Source organism: Benincasa hispida, chromosome 7, assembly GCF_009727055.1.
Source record: "Benincasa hispida cultivar B227 chromosome 7, ASM972705v1, whole genome shotgun sequence".
Lineage (NCBI taxonomy): Eukaryota > Viridiplantae > Streptophyta > Magnoliopsida > Cucurbitales > Cucurbitaceae > Benincasa > Benincasa hispida.
Window position 1 is genome coordinate 18,254,109 of NC_052355.1, and position 25,907 is coordinate 18,280,015.

The window sequence follows — 25,907 nt, forward strand, 5'->3', positions numbered from 1 at the left end:
AACTCCGTTAAAACTATTCGAGAGAATATGATAGCTAGAAACGCATTGAGTCATAACGCATAGTAGATTTAGAGATAAAACTATTTGTGCTTCACTATTTTCTATAACCAATGCATGCACCCTAGAAATAGGAGCATGTGTGATATTCACATTGAGAAATGTTGAATAATCAAAGGAGCAGAAACCTAACGCATCTACATACATTTAGTTTGTAAGCAAGCAACCCCGTCATCTTCATTTCACCCTCACACTTGCACACACATGTTCATCTTACTTGGAATCAATGCATACCCCTAGCGTTAGCACCACTCATTCATAAATCCCTTTGTTTCACTTGAACTATTATGTTCTCTTGCATATATGCATTGAGATTAGTATAGATAAACCTCTCCCGCAATTATCTAAGATCTTTCTACAACTGCCACAAGTAAGGCCTGCGTTAGTCTGTCATAAATCCCTGTGTTCGACCCTAGACTTACCAGGAACCTAAGTTAGATTTATACTTGGATCTGATTGAGGAAAAGCTTGTACGCATTATAGAAAGTGTAACGCAACACCTCAACGCATCACCTAATCTTCTCATCCAGAGAATTGTTTCATCATTCAACTTTATGTATCCCCAATCTTGCTTTTCCCCTTTACTTATATACACTTTTAAACATGACTTACGAAGAATGAACATGTTTTTGGCACTGTTGCTGGGGATTTTAGCAACAAGGCTAACCAGAAATTTCTTTTGTGTCTCTTGTAGAAAAACTTGCACTGAGGGAGTATTACAAGTTAAGCCTAAGCTTGTAAACGTTATATGAGCAGGGAAAACACTCTTGAGCTCCTATACGACCCCAAAGTTGAAAGGACCTTTAGATGAAGGAGCCAATCGAATCGTCATCGAAGGTTAAGGCAACAATAAAGACAATAAAAACAAATGGCGGATGATCAGATAAACCAGAACTTAGCTCAACAATTAGCCAATTCTGCCCAAAACCCAGTCCTATACGTTTTTAATATGAGAGTATGTGTCATTTGTGTTGTATAACTTTTTTGCCAGAGATCATATATCCAATGCCTGATGGGACAAGATTTGAAATGAAGTTCGTAATGCTCCAGATGCTTCAAACAGCAGGTCAATTTGGAGGCGCCCGCGGCAAAGATCCACGTGCCCATATGAAACATTTCCTAGAAACATGCAACTCATTTGTGATTTCTGGAATCACACCGGAGCCTATCAGACTATCCTTATTTCCCTACTTTCTCCGCGATGATGTCGAACAATGGGCAAGTTCCTTAGAACCTGGCAAAATAATAATGTGGAAAAATTTAGTGGAAAAGTTCATGCAAAAGTATTTCCCTCCCACCACTAACACAAGGAGGCGTAGGGAGATTATGAACTTTGAACAAAGAGAATTTGAAACCTTGAGCACTGCATGGGAACGATTCAAGGGATTGGTCAATAATTGTCCTAACCATGGACTACCTTTGACTGTCAAATGGAAACTTTTTACGGGGTGTTGAATAGAGTTTCCCATATGGCAACTAACATAGCCGTAGTTGGCAGCATAATGGATAAGTCATGTAATGAAGCTAAGGAGATTTAAGATCACATCGCCAAGCACAATATGGAACGGGTGGATGATATTTATGATGCCAAAACAGATAGTAGGAAGCATTCTTAGAACGTGAACAGTATTCATTCAAATGCAATAGCCACACTTTCTGCACAAGTGGCTACAATGACAAACCTATTATAAACTCTCTCATTAAGAAATGCAGCTCGCACCGAAAAGCTTCATTAGGTGAATGCATTCATGCAGCTGATAACTTGTAGAAATACAAGTTATTTATACTACTTTATTTAGATATTGCAGCCAAAAGAAAGGAAAGTTGTGTCAATTGTAGAGAAATTAGCTAAGAAATGCAAAAATTGTAAATTGCCATCAATACACCCACTGACACCATTGCGATGGTAGAAGAGAATATTTCAAGTCTGTTTTGTTGGAAATCAAGTCACCGCATGTGTTCATGGCTCAAGATAAAAAGAACAACGCATCTACGTCGCATTGCACCAACCATTCAGAAATGAATAGATGATCAACGCAATGACGGCGCATGCGACAATCGATCAAGAGCTAAGTGATCAACGCAATCTCAACCGCATGCGGTAATCAAAAATAGCACCGCATGCGAGCAAACGATCGAAGATGCAAAAGAGCAACGCAATTGCGAAGGATCCAAACACGTGTACAACTGACCATTGTGCATTTCTGATGGGATTGATTGCATAACAGAAGGAATATTCACTCCATCATTTTCGTAATTGCCATAACAATAAAGTGGAGTCCACACTGCAGAGAGTCAAAGTTGAGCCTATAAATAGCCTCTGAAATTCTATTGGAAGATATAATTGATACGGGCATATTTTAATACTTGTATATTGAGAGAGAGACTGGTCTGAAGAGCCTGATTGGAGAAGATCCGGGAAGATTTAAAAGATAAGGCCGAGAGGTGAGTCTCAAGGCAAATCCTTTCAATCCCCGCCGTTGAAGCTCTGTACGAAGGTCACTTCTACCGGACGAGCAAACCTGAGAGGGAAGCTCTTCTCTTTATCCACTCCACACACCGGCAAGCAAGTCCACCATCTAGATCTGTGTCAAGACGTTGGCACTCTTCTGCATTTGTTTCTATCTCTTTATCATCAATTGTATTCATCTTCTTAATCTATCATTCACACCATGTATCAGACGCTAAATATTAATATTGAATGTCATGATCATTCCATCTCCATCTTTCTGTCTATTTCCATTCATCCGTAATTCGCTTTCTCCACGATGTTTTCTTAATCCCTTGGTAATTAGAACAAATCTAACAAGTAAATTAATCTGTGTTAAGGAAATAAACATGTTTAGCTAAAGCATGCTAGACGAATCTTCATCTGTGAGAGCAAAAGTGAAGATGCCATTCCTCCTATCAAGAGAAGGTTGGAAGAATGCGTTAACTAATGCAAGAAGTACTTCCAGGGATGGAAGCAACCTTGCGTTCATTATGTTCATCCCTGTTTCACCACAAAGATGTGGGAACACGGCCGATCACCGAGAGGTGTACGCCAAGGGAAAGCGGAACCGTAGTTATGTCTTTAACGCAATTAATAACTTGCGATGTTTATACTAGTAATCTTTTCTATTTCTGTTTCATACATAAAGACTTGCCACTGCATAACACGACCCTTTGTATAATCTTCACAGTTAGTCTCAACTCAATATCATGTATCATGTATCATGTATCTTGTATCATCATAGCTTAGGTTTACTTTTATCGCACTTTATTTTATTACCGCAACTTTACTTTACCGCAATTTTACTTTACCACAACTTTAAATACCTGTATAAACACAACTTTTATTAATTAAAAAACCCCCGGTCGCATATATCACGAACGTAACGCATTAACTAAGCAATCCCTGTGTTCAACCTCGGATTACTCCGAGAAACTTGCGTTGGAATTATACTTGGTTTCAGCACAAGGAAACTTGTGACAACGCATTGCATACTACAAACATTCCTTTAATAATGCGTATATCCAGAAGTAGTATCGTATAAAGTCTGAATAAGCATAACACATCATCCACATTCCATTTCCATTCCAAGTCAACAAGTTTATGGCAACATGAGCTTGCATGATTCACATTCATCATTATCCATATTTGTCCACATGCTTATTTCTAGAATGTCAAATTCTGCGTACCAAGTTTATGATGATAAAGATATAAAATTTTCATTACAATTTTATGGCGCCGTTGCCGGGGATTGGTAACAGTTATTGTTGAGTTTGTAATATTTTGCAGGACAGATCTCTTTGTACTAGCTATTTATCGTGGAGAGCAGTCTGACAGTTTATGAGTACTGGGATTGACCCAGAATTCAAGACTGACCCAGAGATCAAGCATACATTTCGCGCAAGGGCATGCCAGAACTGAGCGAGGCGAAAGAAGGCCAACATGGCAGATAATAATAATGATAATGTGGCACCCGAGGTAAATCAAGGAGTGGGACGACCAGCGCAAGATCCAGTTTTCCTTGCGATTGATCGCAACATTCCGATGAGAAACTATGCGGTGCCCAATCTATATGATTTTTCGCCCAAAATTTCAAGGCCGATAGTTGAGGAAAACACAAGATTCGAGATTAAACCGGTTATGCTCCAAATGATTCAAAATGCGTGGCAGTTTGGTGGTCTACAAGGTGAGGATCCACATGCCCATCTGACCAGTTTTGTCGAGATGTGTAGTAACTTCTCTATACCTGGTGTTATCCTAAAAGGTATCAGATTATATCTCTTCTCTTACACCTTGAGGGATGAGGCCAAGAGGTGGGCTCATTCACTGGATCCAAATAAGATTACTTCATGGGATCAGTTGGTTGAGCGATTTATGAAGAAGTTCTTCCCTCTAGCTATCAATGCAAGGTGACAGAAGGACGTGCTGAACTTTGAACAGATGGACAACAAGACCCTTAGCACCGCCTGGGTGCGATTCAGAAGACTGGTGAAGAATTATCCGCATATCGGGATACCCAATTGCATCCTGATGGAGACCTTTTATAATGGCCTGAACAGATCAACGCAGGCTATTACTGACGCCTCCGCGGTAGGAGGTTTTATGGATAAGACATATACTGAGGCCAAAGTCATACTGAGTTGGAGGTGGTAGCACTGACGCAGGAGTGCAATGCATTGATCAATAACAACATTCCTTAGAAGTAGAAGGATCCGGGTAGTGAAACTGTCCCTTGTTCAATTGAAGGGATAAATGTAGGGTATGCGTTGTGCGACCTTGGAGCCAGCATTAACCTCATGCCCTTTTCAATTTTTAAGAAACTGAGAATTGGTGAAGCTCAACCCACTTCTGTAACGGTCTAGCTCGCTGATAAGACTATCACATATCTTGAAAGAAAGATTGAAGATGTCTTGGTTAAGGTTGACAAATTTATATTTCTAACAGATTTCATTATCCTAGATTATGAAGCTATCGAGATGTTCCAATCATCCTTGGACGCCCATTCCTTGCCACTGGAAAAGTATTGATAGACCTGCATAAAGGGGAATTCACTATGTATGGACAATCAAGAAGTTAAATTTAATGTGTTAAACGCATTAAAGTTCCTAGATGATGAAGAGTAATGTCAACCTAATAATCCAATTGAGTTGCCTGAAGAAGAGGAAATGGACCAAATCTGCGAGGTCCATGCGTTGGGAGAAACTATGAGAAAGTTTGAACCACTAAGTTTGGATGAGCGGAAAACTAAGCCAACGCGTCCATCCTTGGAAAAACCACCAGCACTTGAATTAAAACCTCTCCTTAATCATTTAAAATATGTTTTTCTTGGATCTAATAATACTTTTCCTGTTATTATTTCAGCTAATCTTTCTTAGCCTAATGAGTTCTCTCTTTTGCAGATGTTGCAGAAGCATACGCGTGCAATTTGTTGGGCACTGGCTGACATTCGTGGGATCAGTCCATCCTATTATATGCAAAAGATTAAACTGGAAGAAGGGAAATCTAGATCAATCGAGCCTCAAAGCAAGCTAAATGTTGTTATGAAAGAAGTGCTGAAGAAAGAAACTATGAAGTGGCTCGACGCAGGGGTAATTTACCCCATTTCTGATAGCAGTTGGGTGAGCCTAGTTCAATGCGTCCCCAAGAAAGGAGGCATTACTGTGATAGTCAATAGCAACAATGAACTCATCCCATCCAGAACTGTCACAAGGTGGCACATATGCATGGACTATAGGAAACTAAATGCGTCGACCAAGAAAGACCACTTTCCCCTCCCTTTTATTGATCAGATGCTTGATCAGCTAGCTGGTAAAGAATTTTACTATTTCTTAGACGGATACTCAGGTTACAACCAAATCCTCATTGCCCTTGAAGACCAAGAGAAAACAATGTTCACATGTTCCTTTAGAACATTTTCTTTCAGACACATGCTTGGGCTATGCAACGCACTAGGAACTTTCCAGAGGTGTATGATGCCGATTTTCTCTGACTTTCTAGAACAAACCGTTGATGTTTTTATGGATGATTTTTTAGTTTTTAGGGACTTCTTTCGATCCTACTTAGACAACTTGGAGGCCATTCTTGCACAATGCGAGGAAATGAATCTAGTACTGAATTGGGGAAAATATCACTTAATGGTGATTGAAAGGCATTGTCTTGGGACACAAGGTGTCCAAAGCCGGATTGGAAGTAAATGAAGCAAAAATTGACGTTATTGCCAAACTGCCCTCACCTGCTAATGTCCAAGCCTTGAGAAGTTTCTTAGGCCACGCAGGCTTTTATAGAAGGTTTATGAAGGGATTTTCTCAAATTGCACGACCACTGAGCACATTGTTGGAGTTAAACAGGCCCTATATATTTAATGAAGACTACCTCAATGCATTTGAGATATTGAAGTATACGTTAACAACAACACCGATACTAATAGCCTCGGACTGGATGCAATCCTTTATTTTAATGTGCGATGCAAGTGATGTGGCAGTCGAAGCCATGTTGGGTTAAAAAAAAGGAAATTTGATAAATTCCATTTTCTACGCGTAAAAGACATTGAATGAGTCCCCAGAACACTATACCACCACTAAAAAGGAAATATTGTCGGTAGTGTTTGGTGTTGAAAAGTTCAAAGCTTATCTGGTTGGTGTAGCAGCAACAATCTACACATACCACTCTGCTATTAAGTTTCTGATGGACAAGAAGAACGTGAAACCCAGGCTGATTCACTAGGTACTGCTACTTCAAGAGTTTAATGTGGAAATCAAAGACAGAAAGGGTACAGAAAATCAGGTGGCTGACCATCGGTCAAGACTGGAAAACAAAGAGATACAGCTGGGATAAGTCGAAATCAGAGATGCGTTCCCTGATGAATGCTTACTTAAAGTTGAAGACAAGGAACCCTGGTATGCAGACATGGTTAATTACTTAACCATAAAGCAGTTTCTTGAGCACTTCAACATACAATAGAAGAAATGACTTATACATGATAGAAAATTCTATTTTTTGGACGAACCGTTTCTTTACAAGCAAGGTCCTAACTCCATTATGTGTCGATGCATTCTTGAAGTTCAAATGCAACACATCCTAGTTGAATGTCATGATTCTCCTTAGAGGGGTCATTTTGGAGGACAAAGAATTGCTGCCAAAGTCCTTCAGTGAGGGTATTTCTGGCCTACCCTCTTTAAAGATACAAGGGAGTATGTTCTGAAATGCGATCCCTGCCAACACACTGGCAATATCTTTTCGAGGGATGCAATGCCACTAAACAGTATATTGAAAGTTAGTTATTTGATGTTTGGGGCATTGATTTCATGGGACATTTTCCTCAGTCTTGTGGAGAACGGTACATCTTGTTGGTAGTTGATTATGTATCTAAATGGGTCGAGGTTGTCTTGTGCCAAAAATGATGCGGCAACTGTTTCAAAATTCCTAACCAGAAACATTTTCTCACACTTTGGAATGCCTGGGACGCTGATAAGTGATGAAGGTACGCATTTCCTTAACCGTATCATTTCTAAGATACTTGCTAAATATAATGTAAGGTACAAATAGCTACCTATACCATCCACAAACCAACGGGCAAGTTGAAGAATCCAATAGAGAAATAAAGTCTATATTGGAAAAAATGGTCAACTCATCTAGGAAATATTGGGCACAAAAATTGGATGAGGCTCTATGGGCATACAGAGACTGCCTACAAGACACCTATAGGTATGTCTCCTTATTCTTTGGTGTTTGGAAAAGCATGTCACTTACTTTTGGAATTAGAGCACAAGGCTTTTTGGGCAATAAAGAAGCTGAATATGAATTTGGAGGTCGCGGGTGAGCATCGTAAGCTGCAACTCAACGAACTTGATGAGTGGCGGCTTAACACATATGAAAACACAAAGATCTACAAAGAGAAGACCAAGCATTAGCATGACGAACGCCTCAGTAAAAAGATTTTTTTTATAGGTCAAAAGGTCTTATTGTTTAACTCATGTTTGTGATTGATCCCAGGCAAATTGAAATCCAGATGGTCAAGTCCATTCATCATTAAAACAATCTTTCCTCGTGGAGCTATAGAGCTCACACTAGAGGATGGTACAAACGCATTCAAAATGAATGGGCAGTGGGTAAATCCCTACTTTGAAAGAAATATAGAGCGCCAGAAATCATCCATCGAGCGACGCAAAGCTATCTGAAGCTCATGTTGAAGCATCCCTATGTTTAATCAGACACATACTCCAAGGACACTTCTTCTCCATCACTTACTAATTTGTTTTCTGTATACTATGCATTTGATTTGATCTTTGCTTTGATTCTTATTTGCATTTTTCTTTGAAATTCATTTATCTTCCATGTTTTCGAATGTTTGTTGAACCAACTCTGTGAAGTCGTAAGTCGATGCGTTAGAACTAGGTCGACGCATCATCATATGTTAGAAGATGAAAAGATGTTGGGGGGAATGAACCACTCGAGTGTTTGGAAGCCCAAGAAGCATCTCTTTACATGCATATTTAATGTGCAGCCCAAACATCACATTCATCTGACATATGTCAGCGCATGACCCCTCATCTCTCTCTCTTCTTCATTGGGTTATAAAAGGGTTCATAAACCCTTTTCCCCTCTCATTCTTCTTCCCCGAGCTTTCACTTTCAAAACCCTTCAACCCCTCGTCATCTAATCAAGCAACAACTCCATTCGTCTTTTCCATTCGCACAATCACAATGTCGAACGTTTTAGATAGCCATAACTTATCCCTGAGCTTCTTCGGAGACTCACTAGTAAGCTCTTTCTCCTCCTCGTCTGTCTCTTTATTGCCTGCCTCTTCCCTTTCCTCTATGTCGAAGCTCTTTATCCCAGCCAAGCAGCAAGGCAGTTCATCTTCCACTTCCCAAAAATCGTATCAGCCCATATTCTAGGCTTCGTCATCTCCTAAAACCCTTCCAAAACCCTAGGCTTTTGTACTAGTCCCCAGACCAAAACCCTTCACCTCAGTCAAGCCGACGCGTCAATTTGCGTCTAAGTGCCCTGCCACAACATCTACCGCGTGGCCTTATAGCTGTCTCTTATACACATCTAGATGTGTATAAGAGACAGCTCTAATCCTAACGCATGACCAAATCCCGAAGCACCTCCATACTACTCCTGTCTCTTATACACATCTAGATGTGTATAAGAGACAGCTCTAATCCTAACGCATGACCAAATCCCGAAGCACCTCCATACTACTCCATCACCATCCATACGCCCATTGGCCCCCTCTCAGTTCAACCCTTAGCCACAATCTTTCCCATTGAAGGGGACCAAGCCAACCATACCATCTAACCATCATTGCCCATCATTGTCTCTTCACTAGGTTCGCTGCATACCCCCACTGCCACCCCGCCTATTACACCACCAGAACCTACCAACAACCCACCAAGCTCTCACGGTCCTGCGTTAGAGCAAACCCCAACTGACCCCACAAAGCTAGCTCACCAATATGAGCAAGAGGTCTTTGGACCTATCTTAGCCAGTTTAGACTAGAGACAAATGGACAAAATAGACTAAATGATGCGTCTAAACCAAGCCAACGCATCAATCAAGGTAATGGATGAGGCTGATCGTTATGTGATAATGCTAGAAGAATAATTAGAGGAATAAGAAAATGAAGAAAGAGCAAGAAATGGGCCCTAACGCATCCCATCCACGACACTCTAATGCGAATAATAGGCCATCAAGAAGAAAAATAAGCCTCACTATAATACACTCCAATAAATTTACCGGTTGGAAAGATTAGAGTGTTATTCTTGTCTCGATAGGCCTATGGATGAAGATGAGGAAGATGATGAGGATGAAGAGCATGTTGCACCCAGACCTGTGGGTGCAACGCAAGAGTATAGCTCTGCCTCGAGCACATTGGAAGGCAGGCTCGAAGAATACAGACATGCGCATCAAGGGCAGAGGAAAACGACCATACAGAGAGAATTAGAAGAAGAAGAAAAGGAACTAGTACGCAAGGCAAAGCGTTATGAAGTTGGAAAAGGCAAGGTGACAATTTCGTCACCAAGGCAAGTCAAGGGAAGAAAGGGCCAATTCAATAACATATTGACGGAGAAGGGATTCTTCCCAGAGCGCAACCCATTGCCCGCATATATAACAGACACAGTCGACACAATGGGCTGGCGTCAGCTCTATGTTGGCCCTACAAGTATCTAGCCTAACCGTGTCCACCGCTTCTATTGGAGTAAGTTCAATGAGAAAAAGGACACGACTCTTGTAGAAAACACCTTAGTGCGCTTCTGTTCCAACAAGGTCAATGAAGTGCTCAATGCAATTAATAATCCGGACGCAGAAGGCAATCCCATATTGGATCAACCAACTTCAGATCAATTAGAGGATGTGTTATGGACAGTGGCCAAGCTTGGAAGCACATGGAAAATTTCAAGGATGGGTGTTATGATGCTGGCTTTCAGGAATCTTATACCAGACGAGAATCTGTGGTTATATCTGATCAACAACCGTATCATGCCTATAACGCATGAGAAGACGGCATCAAAAGAACGCGACTTGGCCATTTACTGTAGCATGCAGTGCATTCCCCTTGATATTGGAAGGATCATAGTGGACCAGATCAAGGCTATCAAGGGGAAGCCATGCGGCTAACTATACTTCTCGTGGCTTATTTGCACACTATGTAAATAGGGGGGCATCCTCTGAAGGATGGCTATGAGGAAGTTGATGGTCACATGGACATTAAGTTGATCAGGCATTTACTTCTAGCTTGCCTAACCAACCTTCCTTACCTCCTAAAACCATGGTAGTAAGACCTCAACCCTTTAAACGCGTGATAAAAAGAAGACATGTCCAAGATGTTGAACACAGTGATGTTGCTTCCCTGAATGAGCAAGAATCCGAAGCAGAGCTGGCATTAGAGCACGAAGAAGTTTTCCTTTGAAAGAACTCTAAAATTAGAGGACCAGTGAGCGAAAGTGGATCGTTTCAAACTCCATTGTGAAAGAACATAAACATTTACAGTCATTCCAAACAGATTATGCATTAAAGATAAATTACAACATGCTTCTTAAATTAAATACAAAGGATCGAGTGATAATACCTTTGAGAACCCTTTCTTCACGTATTTCCCTCGATCATTCACGAACACAATGATCAACATGAACGCAACAAGCAACTAGAAGATCCTCAATCACCAGCGAATAAAACTCGATCCTCGATCCTCGAACAGAACTTGACACCACCACAAGGTTACCTTGGTATTCTTGGTGTGAGAATCCAGAAGTTGTAGGCTCTGTATGAATTTGGATAGAGGGATGGAGGAAGTAAATGATCGAGTATGCGATAACCAATCGTATAGAAGAAGAAGTCTATCATATAGACTCGTCTACTCGATCGTTTAGGCTTTAAGGCTATCGTGTAGTAAAACTCGCTTTTACTCGATAGTATATTCTGTGAAAACGTTTCGAATCAATGAATTGAAAAACTATTTTTTCTTTTATCTCACAGTTACCATAAACCATGTATAACCACCACTAAGGTGGTTATTGGAGAAAAAGAAAATTAATTATCTCATAATTAATAATTTATAAATAAATACAAATAATTAACTTATCATATTATATTTATAACCTATATTTTTAATATTGCATCATATGCAACATATAAACCATAGTTCTTTTTCTATTTTATGGCACTTAATATAAATCATATTTATATTAATTCCTCCAATCAAATAATAATGTATCAAATACATTGTATCAATTATATCATATATAATTGAATTAATTTGATTATTATATATAATCATATTCCCTCTTGTTAATTTGAACATTACAAGCTAACCCAAAAACTTATTCTCAACTTGAATCCATTGAGCTATCAAAGGGACCTTATAGGCCTGTAGCTTGAAGCTCCAACTGTATGTGAATAACTGACTAAACTCTTTAATCATGATATTCACCATCTGTTAACTAACAGGCACTCCACTAAAGATCGACAGTTGCACTCTTCGCACTACAGATATATTTCTGTGTCCATTGAATATAACTAATCAACAGTACGATGACCCTTCACAAATCACTCGTAAGTACAACTGGACCAATTTACCATTTTGCCCCTGTAGTTACATCTAACTCCTTCATTAATGCATCTTATTATAGAATATCAAGAAAATTCGCTAAGTGTTGCAGGCTAAGCTAACGCAAAGGTATGCATCCGAAGTTTCCCAACACAGAGAAGATACATTGGTTCATGTTTTTCCTGTCAAATCACCACTTACAAGTATGAGTATCTAACTATCGGCGTTTGAAAAGTATCTGAACTGGCAGGCGGTTGATCAAAGCATGGAAATCAATGTTGTCTTATCACAAGTTGCTGAGAAAAACGCCTATAAATAAGAAGACTTGCAGCCAAAGAAAAAAAAGACCATTTTGAGAGATACCATAGAACTTAGATCATAGTTACTCTGTTGTTGCAAGATGAAGATAGGAGGAAAAGAACCATTGTCATTGTTGATCAAAGAGAATTGTTGAAAACCAAGCTCGAAAGAGAATTCTTTTTCATTTCTTCATCAAGTTGGTGATGCGTTATTTTATGAGGTGAAATAATGGAATGAGATGCGTTGATGGAAATGCATTGAGCAACAAGTTTTCTCGGTGGAATCCAATTATAAACCCCGCTGAGTTTCCTGGTAAGTCCAGGGTCGAACTCAGGGACTAGGGGAAACAGTATATGGTGATAATTTCTAAGAAGACTTTGCGGTAACCAGTAAATCAAATAGTTGTTTGGTGTTGTTGGTTGCAATATAAAATAAATGTATGCGGCGGATTTGAGAAAAGTTCGATTATGTGGTAGATAACTGAGTATACGGAGGAACGGATTGCAAAGGTCTTTTGCTAGTGTTTCCCGGGAATGTGTCAAACTATGCGATCATGCTACACTCATGCAATAGCAGATCATTTTCTAAAGTAAATGCGGTGCTCCTAGTTCTAGGACGCATGTGTTGAATGCAACAAAGTCCATAGAGCTTATTCCTAAGTCTCTACTATTTTCCTATGCGATGATGCAAGATGTACACAAGACAAGGTGACTGCACACAATCATATCCTATTTCTAGGATGCATGCGATGCGTTAATAGCAAACAGTGCTTATTCCTAAGCTCTTATCTCTTGATTATGCGTTCTAACCTAACTCTCCCAAGCCTAGATTCTAACCTGGCTTTCTCAAGCCTAGATTCTATCCTTAGACTACCCTCCCGAGTATCTCTAATGAACAAATGAAGCATACATAATACAAGATAATCGCATAGAATGAAGATCCCCAGTTATGATAGCTAAGTTCTTCTCAACCCATTCAACAAATTTAGCTACTCATGCGTAATAAAAAAAGAGTGAACAAATATAAAGGAGTAAATTCCATTTCTATAGATAAGTTTGAGTACAAAATGACAATGGAAGATAAGGATAGAGAGCCTGGTAGCAATCCCTTGCTTCCCAAGGCCTTCACATTGTCAACTCTATTCTGTTCAAAAGATAATCCTGCTTCTATAGAAGCTGGCCTTCTCTCCGATATCGACGCTTCCGGCACTTTCCCAAGCTCACCGGAACGATATATTGTCACAATCTCGCTTCTCTCGTTTCCGTCTTAAAATAAAAGAAAATCTAAGAACAAGGCTATTCTAACTATGGAGAAAAATTATCTAAGTATTCGAACTCGCTGAACTAGCTGAACCCCTTTTCTGAAGGTTGTCTTCGGTATTTATAGAGCTCTTAGGTGAAAGGCAGCTTCTCTCTTATGATTGCACAGATGGGATGGATTTAATTCTTTAACTGATATGCCGAATATTTGTCACCAAAAAGCTGAGTGTACTTGTTATCGTTAGCGGCTTGTCAACTTAATTTGGATTCGACCGTCATCAGCTTTCTGTCCCATCGTGATTAATTATGCTTTTCACCTAGATGTTCCCACTAAGTTGCGTCGACTCTATACGGCAATCCTTCTTGAGCAGATGTTTGCGAGCACCAATCACCGCAAAGCCTTGCGGTAATGCTGCACTCGACCGTTGATTTCTTGTGATCGCATTTTCCACCTTGCGTCAACGCATATTCTACATAAAAATACATAAGTTAACTGTTTTTATACGATGGACGCATGTGACCACACTGTTATGAACTTAATGCTTTTTGGACGTAATCTAACATATTTTATCAATGCAAACCTTCATTGTTTAATAACTTAGCACTGTAATAACGTGCATTTCTACCCGTTATCACTGGTTGCACATGCATTTGAATCAAGCAAAATAGTACAAGAGATTGAACTCTGCGGCTTGACTCTTTCCTTTTCTTTCACTTTATTTCCACTTTCCATCTCATGTGATTAAGTGTGATTGTTGTAAAGACAGTTTCAATTTCTTAAAATGCAATCCTACGTTTGATCCACCACTTTGCCTCTATTTACATTCTATTGGGTGATTGATGCGTTTATGACTTATTGCATGCTTAATTTTCAAGCTTTAATCATTTTGATCATCTGGTTGAAGTTATAACTCAATTAAAACTATTTCAGAGAATAAGATAGCCAGAAACGCATTGAGCCAGAATGCACAGTAGATTTAGAGAAAAATATTTGTGCTTCGCTACTTTCTGTAACCAACACATGCACCCTAATACTAGGAGCATATGTGGCATTCGCATTGAGAAATGTTGAATAATTAGAGGAATACATTTACATACATTTGGTTTGTAAGCAAGCATCCTTGTCATCTTCATTTCACCCTCACACATGCACATGTGTTCATTTTACTTGGAATCAATGCATACCCCTAGCATTAGCACCACTCATTCATAAATCCCTTTGTTTCACTTGAGCTTGTATGTTCTCTTGCATATATGCATTGAGATTAGTGTAGATAAACCTCTTTCGCATTTATCTAGGATCTTTCTACAACTATCGCAATGCAAGGCCTACGTTAGTCTGTCATAAATCCCTGTGTTCAACCCTAGACTTACCAGGAACTTGAGTTAGATTTATACTTGGATCTGATTTAGGAAAAGATTGTACGCGTTATAGAAAGTGTAACGCAACACCTCAACACATCACCTAATCTTATCATCTAGAGAAGTGTTTCATCATTCAACTTCATTCACCGCCAATCTTGCTTTTCACCTTTACTTATATACACTTTTAAACACAAATTACGAAGAATAAACATGATCATTGGAACGCTGCTGTAATGTTTCTAAATGTTTATGCTTGAAAATTTATAATGTTATTTAGTATCTTAAAGCATGGTAAGTAAGTTAGTTTTAATTGTTAAGATTGAAGTTAGTAGGTAAGTTAATGAAGGAGAAATTCTTCTAAGTGTTCAAGCTCCAAAAATGAATGAACTAAGTTTTAGTTAAGATATTCTAAGTATAAATAAGGGAGCTCTCAAGTGGAAATGAGTGTTTACAACACTTAGTGAAAATTTTAAGAAATGTTTGAGGAGAAAAAGGCTAGGCATTGAGTCTTGTATGGCTTAAAGAATGTGGTTGAGAGGCCTTGACGGCAAGCCAAAGGAGGACTTGATGGTGGTAAGTTTTAGGTGATGACCTCGGTAGCAAGACATGGAGGTTAAGAGTGGGCAGCTTGAGGCGATGGCCTCGACGTGCAGCCTAGCTTGAGATATGCAATGGGCCTTATGGGAGGTTAGTGGCATTGGTGTAGGTGACCAGGCATGCCGCGGAGCGCCCAAAGTGAGGCGCTGAAGAAGGGTTGCTGAATGTACGATGAAAAAGTGGCCGAAAGGCTTGAGTTTGTGAGGGTTATGCCTTCTTATGTGTTGAAGAGTTGGGAATTATTTTCTTAAGCCTAATTAGTGGGCTAAGTGGCATAATTAGAGACAAGGAGCAAGAGTTAGTGGCATGAGCTGTCAATTAATTAGGCAAGTAAAGCATGCAAGAGCAAGTATAAATAAAGACTGGAAAGATGAAGTCATTTTTGCCATTTCTCTCGTGCTAAGGAAGAAATTCTTCAACCAAATTGAAAATTAATTAGTTTAATCGATTATTTAGGGCTGTTATGAAGAAATTTCCACGATTGGATGGTGAAATCTTGAAGAAAATGAGGTATGTTCTGATTTCTAGACTACCCCAAGCAAGTTGTGGAGATTAGTGAATTTGAGTTCTTTGGGAGGAATTGGAAGCTCTAATTTTGAGGTGAGATAGTTTAAATAATATGTAAGAAGTTCATAGAAGTAAGTTTTTATTTTTTATCAATAGGTTTCAAGTTATAAGTTCTAGAAGTTGAATATGGAATTTGATGTTGGATAAGCAGCCAGTTGCAAAAGTTGAAGAAGCAAACAACTGGCCCAGGATTGAGGAGGCTGGCATTGAGTAGAGTTGTTGATGAGGTGTCTCTCGTCACACCTCTCGCATTCCTCATGCCTATCAGGCAAGCAACCATGCCAAACTAGGCCATAAAATCTACCCATCACCTAGTCCTTTCACGCCTTAACACCTAGAACGCATGTGCTACTACTGAGCATGTCACTCACCCAAGTGCCTGTGCATGGGATTACCACCCACGAGGGGTCACCCAACTATCTAGTGCACGCGACCTGCAGGCCCGTGTGCGTGTCTAGCACCCATGTCTAGTGTCAGCATGTGTGTGCCCTATGCTCATCAGGCCTAGTGGTGTGCCTAAGCTGCCGAGGGTTTGGCATTTTCCTAGTTTTGGGATTTTAGTGTTGCAAATATATTGTCAAATCCTTTAGGGAATATTGTGGATAATTAAGCTATTAAGGATGCATGACTCTAGAAAGAATGTAAGGTTCAACGTAAGTTAAAATAGGATGACCTAAAAGGCTAAGTTAGCTAATGTTATTCAAGCTCAATGAGTAAGTGTCATTGACCAAAGGTTATTTATTTATGTGACTGATCAAACAGAGACTGGAAGGGCCTATAACCTTTTGAGAGCTCACTGGAGACAGTGAGTGACAAAGTTTTATAAATGCTATTCTTAATATGCTTTCTATGCATACCTTATGAATGTTTTACCTTAAATGATTTCAAAGCCTAGTTTAGCCAAAGCATGATTTATGTTGAATGAATAACTCATCTAGCATGAAGAAAAGTTTCCAAAGTATATTAAAGCATGAGTTTTTCCTTTTAATAAGCTATAAGCTTCAATGTTTTTAAAGCATGAATTTCTTTTAAAGGAAAGTTATATGTTATGTCCCATATGATGTTTCAAGTATGATTTTGATGGCGCTAAGCATTCCTAATGTGTTCATGAGATTTTATACCAAGTTGTCTATCTTTAATGCCAAGTTTTCTAAGGAATGCTGAATGATTTTAAGTACAATGTATGTTTTATTTAAAGCATGATTTCAGTACCCTAGTTATGAATTCCCGTAGCTAAAGGAGATGAAGGTATCTGGGACCCTGATACTGAAGGAGATAGACATAAAGGTAATGTGATAATTCTACCACAGCTAAGGTTATTAATGTTGGGAGCATGAGCAAAAGGGCTCTACCTTAACTAAGGCATAAAGGTACAAAGTTAAGTATGAAAGTTTTACGTGATCTACAAAAGATATGATATGTTTTCAGGGCTTTTCAATGCCTCTATGAAATGTTCTAATGTTTTAAAGTTTACAAGTTTAAGTGAAGCATGCTATAACCCTGAATTCATGAAAGCATTTCCATTTATCAGTCACGTTCTAACTTCTTTAGCATGTTTATGTTTATGAACATTTCTTTAAAAATAGTCACTCACCAGGCATCCCAGCTTACTTTTTCAAACGTTTCCTCTCCCCAAGTAGCGGTCGAAGTCCCAGAGCCAAGCTTACCGCTGCGAGTCTGCCACAAGATAGTGGATCCCTGATAGATCCTGAAGTCTGTTGGGTTTTATGTCCTAAAACTTGTGGTTTGTAAACAATAAAACTTATTCTGAAAATTCAATAAGTTGTTATTGAATATATGAATTGCTTATTTCATTTTAGAAATAAATCCAATAAACTAAAAGATTCATGACTAGTACATGAGCACTTGAACTTTATGTGGAGACATAAAAGTGGATCAGGTTCGAGTAAATAGTCAAAATGATCTATAGTATATGAATAAGATTAGATGCCCTATTCTGGTAACACTATTGGATGCGACCCACTCTGTAGTTATTACAAGGATTGTAAAGTGCTACAGATGATGTGATCCTAATTCATACATGTTATGACATGAGAAGTGGGGGTGTCCTGTGCAATGGGTTTGTATAAGACCAGACTATGAAATTAGTCAGTCTTACTTTATAATGGTATTTACTGTTTAAGACTGACTATTTCAAAGTGATGACCTAGGTAACTTGACCTTCATCCTGAGCTAACTATGAACTCTTGTTTATTCGGGATTATCCTTGATTTGTGCAAGATGGAATTCAGTCCTACTCGCTTTCAGGGATAGTAGAGAGGTCGTTCCCTTAAGTGCTAATTCAGGGTCTTGAAGAAGGGCCCCACCCTCTCATTGGTCCGAGAGGGATTCAGTTTGTTGATCGGATCACAAATCAATTATTCATTAGAGGATTAGTGGAACTTAAGGAATAAAAGGTAGCCGTACAAATCAAAGGATTGCCCTCATGGACAGGAGGTCAAACTCACTTAGAATTAAGGTCAAGTTATCTATGGTCATCCTAATGAAATGTAAGTCTCTTCAAGTAACGGTGTTATAAAGAGAGACTAATCATTTCACGGTCCGATCTTATACAAACTCTTTGTATAGGTTACCTCCACTGACATATCTCCACATGAACCATCAGGATCAGATCATTTGTAACACTTTACACTACTGTAACAATTACAAAGTGGTTTTGTATCTGTAGTGTCACCAGGATAAGGTACCCAAACTTATCTATATACTACAGACCGTTCAGGTTATTACTTAAACATGATCCACTTGTATATCAACTACATACATGCTTAAGTTATATTAAATAACCTTGGATCCTAGTTTATTGGATTGGGTTAATGCAGACTAAATGTCTAATAAAATAACATTTTATTTTATTAAATAAATAATTTGTGTACAAATAATTTACAAACTACGGAATCCACAAGATTTAGGACATCAACCCCAACATATACTACTTATACTAAGGCATTATTCTAATTATTTCTACTTATTTAGTTGTATTTCAAAATATTCATTACATGGAATTTCAACGTTTTAATTTGCTAATTTTGTAATGTGATTCATGGTTAGTACTTAATTGGACTTTTATTTTTTTTAAAAAAATTAGGAAACAAGTTTAAATTAAGGTTTAGATTGTGTTTCCAAGCTGTCAATTTTTAGCCTTTTTCTTCCTTTCTTTTTTTTTCTATCTTATCATTGTTTTAACTTTTTTTCCTTACGTTTTTTCCTGTATTTTTCAATATAGACTACTTATTTAAACTTTCTAATATATACTATTTAGTTATCCAAACTTAATTTAAACTTGTTCCCAATTTTTAGCACGTTTGTTATTTTATTTACTGCTAGTAGTTCTCTTTCCTCCTTAGAAATCACATTTTTAAGATATTTTTTTTATAAGAATAAAAAATAATGATTATTGCAAGCATGATCAATGTGAATAGGGCTACCTAGTTTTAGACATTTCTCTTGTTACTCCTTTGCTAAATCTACATTTTTTTTCTTAAGTTTGCTATGTTTACGGTTGGTTTATGCCTGATTACTATATATACAGGCATTCCTATTTCTAGGTTTTTTTCTATTTTGCATTTCTTAATGATAATCTAACCAAAGATTAGGTGTCTTTTTCTCTTGTTGAAATTCTAAATTTTGATTTTGATTTCAATTCTTCTTGATTTTAGCTTTGTTTGTGGAAATTTATCACGATAATTGAATCCTTAATTCTTGTTTTTTATTGATTTTCCTTGGGTTTGGATTTGAGTTTTAGATCCTTCTCATTGATCGTGGTTTTGTTCTTGATCATGGATCCTTCTCTTCTAACTTCTTTCAATTATAGACTTCTATTGATGAGAATAGAAGCATAAATAGGAGAAATAGGATCGTTTTTTAAATAGGAAAAATTATTTAGTGAGGCTACTATAATTATGTGACTAGACTTTTTTTTTTACCATTGGGTGATAAGAGAGAAGTACCTTAAATTTATACTGAACAGTTATTAGTAGTATTCATATGTTTTTTCCCACCAAAATTCATTCCTTACTTCAAAAACTTGTAAAGTACTAACAAGACCGTAGCTCAACTGGCATAGTGTTTGTATTATGACTTCAAAGTCAGAGGTTTGATTCTCCCTCAATACTTTAATTACAATAAATTTATTAAATAAATAAACTTTAAAAAAAATAAAAATAAAATCTTGTGAAGTGCCGCTAGGGTTTAAGGCCAAAACCCCATAAAACTCAAAACTTTCTCAATCTTTCTCCAGTCTCAACGTCTTTCCTCAACAATCTCTCCCATTCAATCCCATCTTCGCATGCTTAAAGAAGCCCTCAAATTCTTGGCTCACCTCCGACGAATCTCCCGCTTTCCCACCCCTTTTACCTGCAACAAGCTTCTGCACTCTCTCATCAACTCCGGCTGCGGCGACCTCTCCGCCAAATTGCTTTTCCACTTCCTCTCCAATAGGTATACTCCTCATCCATCTTCTTTCAATTCCATCATCTCCTTTTTCTGTAGATTAGGGAATGTGAAATTTGCCGAACAGATTTTGAATTCAATGCCCACGTTTGGGTGCTCCCCTGATATTGTGTCCTACAATTCTTTGTTAGATGGGTATTGTGCGAGTTATCAAATTCAGAAAGCTTGTTTTCTTGTGGATCGAGTTCGTGGGTGTGAGTTGAATAGGCCTGATTTGGTTATGTTTAATATATTGTTTAATGGGTTGGCTAAGGTTTATATGAAGAATGAGGCATTTATGTATCTGGGTTTGATGTGGAAATACTGTTTGCCTAGTGTTGTTACTTATGGTACATTTGTTGATATGTTTTGTAAGATGGGGGATATGGAGATGGGTAACAGAATGTTTTTGGATATGATGAAGGTTGGTGTTATGCCTAATTTGGTTGTTTTCAGCTCCTTGATTGATGGCTATTGCAAGGCTGGGAGTTTGGATGTTGCATTTGAATACTTTGAGAGGATGGAGGAATGTTCGGTTCGGCCGAATGAGTTCACTTATTCGATATTGATTGATGGTTGCTGCAAGCATGGGATGTTGGAAAGAGCTGACTCTTTGTTTGAAAAGATGTTGAGTGCTGGTATTTTACCTAATTGTACTGTTTACACTTCAATAATAGATGGTCATTTTAAGAAGGGAAATGTAGATGATGTGATAAAGTATATAAATGGGATGTTTGATCGAGAGATAAAGCTAGATTTAACAGCGTATACAGTAATTATCTCAGGCTTTCATAGAGTTGGTAGGTTGGATAAATCAATGGAAGCTGCAGAATATGTGGTGAAGAATGGATTACTTCCTGATAGGATAATATTGACAGCTATTATGGATGTGCATTTCAAAGCTGGAAACGTAAAAGAAGCTTTGAATGCATACAAAATATTACTCTCGAAGGGTTTTGAGCCTGATGTCGTGACTCATTCCGCCCTAATAGATGGCCTATGCAAGCATGGGTATTTGCAGGAGGCTAGACGGTATTTGGTCAAAGAAAAGGCCAATGAAATTCTATATACAGTGTTTATAGATGCACTCTGCAAGGAGGGTAATTTAGATGAAGCTGAGAGAACCATTAAGGAGATGTCTGAGGCAGGGTTTGTTCTAGATAAATATGTGTACACTTCTTGGATTGCTGAACTTTGCAAACAAGGAAATTTGCTGAAGGCTTTTATGGTCAAGAAAAGGATGGTTCAAGAGCACATTGAACCTGATTTATTAACTTATAGCTCCCTCATTGGTGGTTTGGCTGAGAAGGGACTAATGATAGAAGCCAAACAGGTTTTTGATGACATGGTAAATAAAGGAATCACTCCAGATTCTGTTTCTTATGACATCCTTATAAGAGGGTATCATAATCAGGGTAATGGAGCTGCGATTTCAGGTCTACATGACGAAATGAGAAAGAGAGGAATCACTATTGAAGATTAGTTCACCAAATATTGAAGCCTGGTCTTGTTCTTCAATTTATACAGGAACCTTCCATACAGGAAGCCGTGATGTATGGGATTGATGTCCGATTATTGATCGTGATTTTGGAGACTATGAGGGATATTTCAGACGGTAATGAAAATATATAGAGAGAGAGAAAGATTCAAAGGCATATTCCTCCATATATTCCTTTTCTTATCACAGGTTTTGAAAGCTCCCAAATGTTCAAATTACGACGATCACTTGTGGGTTATCAACATTAGGTGCGATTTCTATATCAAATATCGGTCACGTATTCACAAAATCAATCAAACACTGCATTTTGTCATAACCATTTTGCAATTCTATGGCCTCATGCTCTCTCTTTTTGGCAGATTTCATTTTGTGCTTCTCATGATACTGACTAGTTGCAACATAAGATCTGAGAATAGTGCATAGGATTGCTTGAGATGCCACCTGAAAGATTGCTTGTAGTGTTGAAGAATTTCAAGTCATTGGCTGAAAGGTATATATCAATTCTTGCAAGCCAGAGCTTTTTATATGTTTTATTTATAACACTGAAGGTTGTAATAAACCAAAATAAACACACATTAATATTGCTGCATATGAGGAAGCTCACATCAGAAACAGAAATAGGCTACTGTATAATCAATCACTTCCTGCACGTGATGAATATGATTACTTTGATTACATTGATTATGTATTGTAAAATTTTCCAATCCGATTATAAGGATGGGCTTCGTTTTGGTCTATGTTTTGAGCATTATATCTATCTAGTACGTAAAATTTAAGAATGTTTTAATTACGTTACTAAGTTTGATTATGTTTCTACCCGGAGATGTCCATTTACCTCACGAAGAATCCTCGATTGGATAGGGAATGAGAGGGAGTGGGGAAAATTTTCTCCCTATTGACTAAACAAGGATGAGGATGGAGATTATATTCCCAGGCTCTGACTCTACCCGATGAATAATATATATATATATATATATATAACACTTTACAAAAATTAGTCATTTTTAAGATGTTTTAACATTTAAGATTTTCTTACTTATAAGATCTTTAATGTTGTAGTATTTAAATGAAATGTTAGACTATGATATTGTAATATTTAAATTTTAACTTTTAGAAATTATATGATTAATTATATTTTTGCACATATACTATTGTTTTTTATTAGTAAATTTTATACTAGTTTTTAAATAAAATAGAATTGAAAATAATCCATTTAATATATAGAATTTTATTTGGTTGAGAATATACTTAAAAGTTGTTAAAAGTGAGTAAATTAAAAAAAATGGAAATTTTTCTCATGAATTTTCCATGGAGAATCTCTATCTCGATCCCTACGGGACTCGTGGAGATGGAGATTGAGATTGAAATAGGGGGGTGAGGATGGGGATGAGGAAGCCTTCCCTATCCCCGCTCCACCCCACTCCGTAAACTTCTCTATTTCTACCCGATATTTGTGGTTGACATCCTTGACTGAATATTGAGGTGCTATGTCCATTAAATAAAATTTGATGAGTTTATCTTTCTCTAGGTATACATGTAATACATACAATTCAATTTTATTTTCTTTAGAATAGATGTCTCGAGGTATAATCATAATATAAAGGACTCGAGCTAGGTAGTTTCAACAAGGTTTGATTCTTCATGTTCAACCTTGTTATTTCCTTACACATTGATGCAAGTAGAGCTACAAAAATAATCAAGTTGCATTAAAGTTGAAGTTAAAGTTGTATTGATGAAACTCGAGTTGTATTAAATGAAGTCAAGTATCTCTTGAGCTTTGCAAGTCAATCTTCAATTAATGAAACTATACTTTCAAGCTATTTGAATTGGAGTGTCGTTTACTTTGGGATGATTATAAATACTTACGAGGTTTGAAAGTAATATTTCTTTTTTAAAAATTTATTTTTCATGTCTTTTAGGTCATTTTGTTAGTGACTAGTTAATATTTGAGGTCTCATTTCTGACCTCGTCTTTATGGAGTTCTTCCGTTATAATCTACTTTTCTTAACTTGGGCACATTTTAGAAATTTCCCAAGTAAAGACATGGAAGGAAATATTTTAATATTTTTAAGTAAAATATTCAAAACTCTTTATTTGGGATTTCACTGAAAAATAGTAAAACATAAAACGAAAATGGTGTTTAAAACCAATAGAAACATTTTTGTAACATAATGAATATGAAAATGGGACTCTTCTAGTGCCATGACATTGGCAACAAATCACCTTTGATGTGCCACGTACAACCCTATCATTACTTTAAAAAATTTGGAAAAGATTGAGTATCATAAATACTCAATAAATAACTCTACTACTAGGGATGACCATTTACCCCATGGGATCGGGGTCTTGTAGGGACCCGTCCCGAACAGGATGGAGAATCTCCGATTAAACAAGAAATGGGAGAGGGAGTGGGGATAATTTTTTCGTTAGCTAAACGGAAACGGGGATTATATTCCACGTCCTCGTCCTCGTTCCCGTCCCGATGAATGTATTATATAATAATAATTACTTATTATTATTATTATTATTAACTCGTTCTGTTTACATAAACAAAATATGAGTTTATAATAATTATTATAATAGTTATATTATTATTATTATTATTATTTTATCTATATACTTTTTTTAAAAAAAGAATGTGGTATAAAAAGTTTGTTATTTTCTAATTTTTATTTTAACCTTTTCGTACTTTAATATATTTCTAAATTGTTTTAATATTTAAGATTTTATACTTTAAGCCATAAATATTATGTATTTAAATGCATGAAACATCGTCTAGTGAGACCTAAAACCTTTCACTTTTAAATAAAATTGTTCTTTCTTCTTGGTCATATTGCCAAACATGACAACATCGCCATCTTCCATCTTGCCCATATCACCAAGTGGGAAACTTTCATTTTGGCCATATGGTAAATGCGACCTAACGATTTAGCAAATTTAAATTGATTATTTTCAAATGTTAAATTTTAAAATCTAATTGACATTTTTTTTTATACGAAATTCAAAAATTTGGAGACTAAAAATGTAATTTACTCAAAAAAAATTAAGAATTTAATTATCTTAGAAAATTCCACCTAAATCTAATTTGCCCGAATTAGATTTCTAGAGAAACCTTCATTTAACCTAAGCAAATACAAATTAATCTCCAAAATAATAAAATTAATCTCATCTGAAAAGGTGGAGTGTTACATCTTCCATCTCAATCCCCTCCCATTCCCGAGTCGGGAAGGAATTCCTATTCGGAGATCGGGTCTCATCCGTTGTTGTAATTTTATTTTCTAAAAATTAATTGATAAATATATTTAAATTGGTTTTTTTAAAAAAATAATTCTAACTTTTATGTTGAAGTTATTATTATTATTATGAAACATTTCAACTCTTGAATTTTGATAAAAAATCTATTATTTTATGAAATTAAACTAAGGTAATTATTTTAATAACAAAACTGCTTGAAATATTTTCAATTGTAGTAAAGTGTCACTATCGATCAATGATAGACGGTTATAAATAATGATAGATGTCTATAAGTGTCGTCGATAGACAGTGATATTTTGTTATATCTGTAATAAGTTGACACATTTTCCTATATTTGAAAATAACTCATTAAACTAATATATTTATATATATAATGTTATTAAGTTTTTTTCATACAACAAATGTGGTAGGGGGATTCAAACTTCCAACCTTAAAGGAAATAGTATATGTAAAATACAGTTAAACTATACTCACTTTTGTGATATACAATGTTATAATAATAATAATAATAATAAT

At 37.0% G+C, this 25,907-nt stretch overlaps 1 protein-coding gene and 1 non-coding gene across 4 annotated transcripts; one reads left to right on the forward strand and one right to left on the reverse strand.

Moving 5' to 3' along the window:
* Positions 1 to 1,368: 1,368 nt before the first annotated feature.
* LOC120082268 lies at positions 1,369 to 1,472 on the reverse strand. The gene has a single exon (XR_005483104.1). It is a non-coding gene; the product is annotated as a small nucleolar RNA R71 (small nucleolar RNA).
* An 18,926-nt stretch (positions 1,473 to 20,398) lies between these two features.
* LOC120080849 (pentatricopeptide repeat-containing protein At2g01740) lies at positions 20,399 to 23,080 on the forward strand. Of its 3 annotated transcripts, none has more exons than XM_039035502.1 (3): positions 20,399 to 22,384; positions 22,496 to 22,626; positions 22,960 to 23,080. In XM_039035502.1, the coding sequence occupies exon 1, from the start codon at positions 20,496 to 20,498 to the stop codon at positions 22,119 to 22,121; it is 1,626 nt and encodes a 541-aa protein (XP_038891430.1). In that variant the 5' UTR covers positions 20,399 to 20,495; the 3' UTR covers positions 22,122 to 22,384; positions 22,496 to 22,626; positions 22,960 to 23,080. The 3 variants fall into 3 exon arrangements, with proteins under 3 accessions (XP_038891430.1, XP_038891431.1, XP_038891429.1); XM_039035503.1 differs by having other exon boundaries at positions 22,998 to 23,016; XM_039035501.1 differs by lacking the exon at positions 22,960 to 23,080 and having other exon boundaries at positions 22,496 to 22,873.
* The last annotated feature ends 2,827 nt before the right edge of the window (positions 23,081 to 25,907 follow it).

What these genes read in the sequence shown, in the direction of transcription:
- LOC120080849 (XM_039035502.1), top strand. Translation starts at nt 20,496, where the DNA reads ATGCTTAAAGAAGCCCTCAAATTCTTGGCTCACCTCCGACGAATCTCC.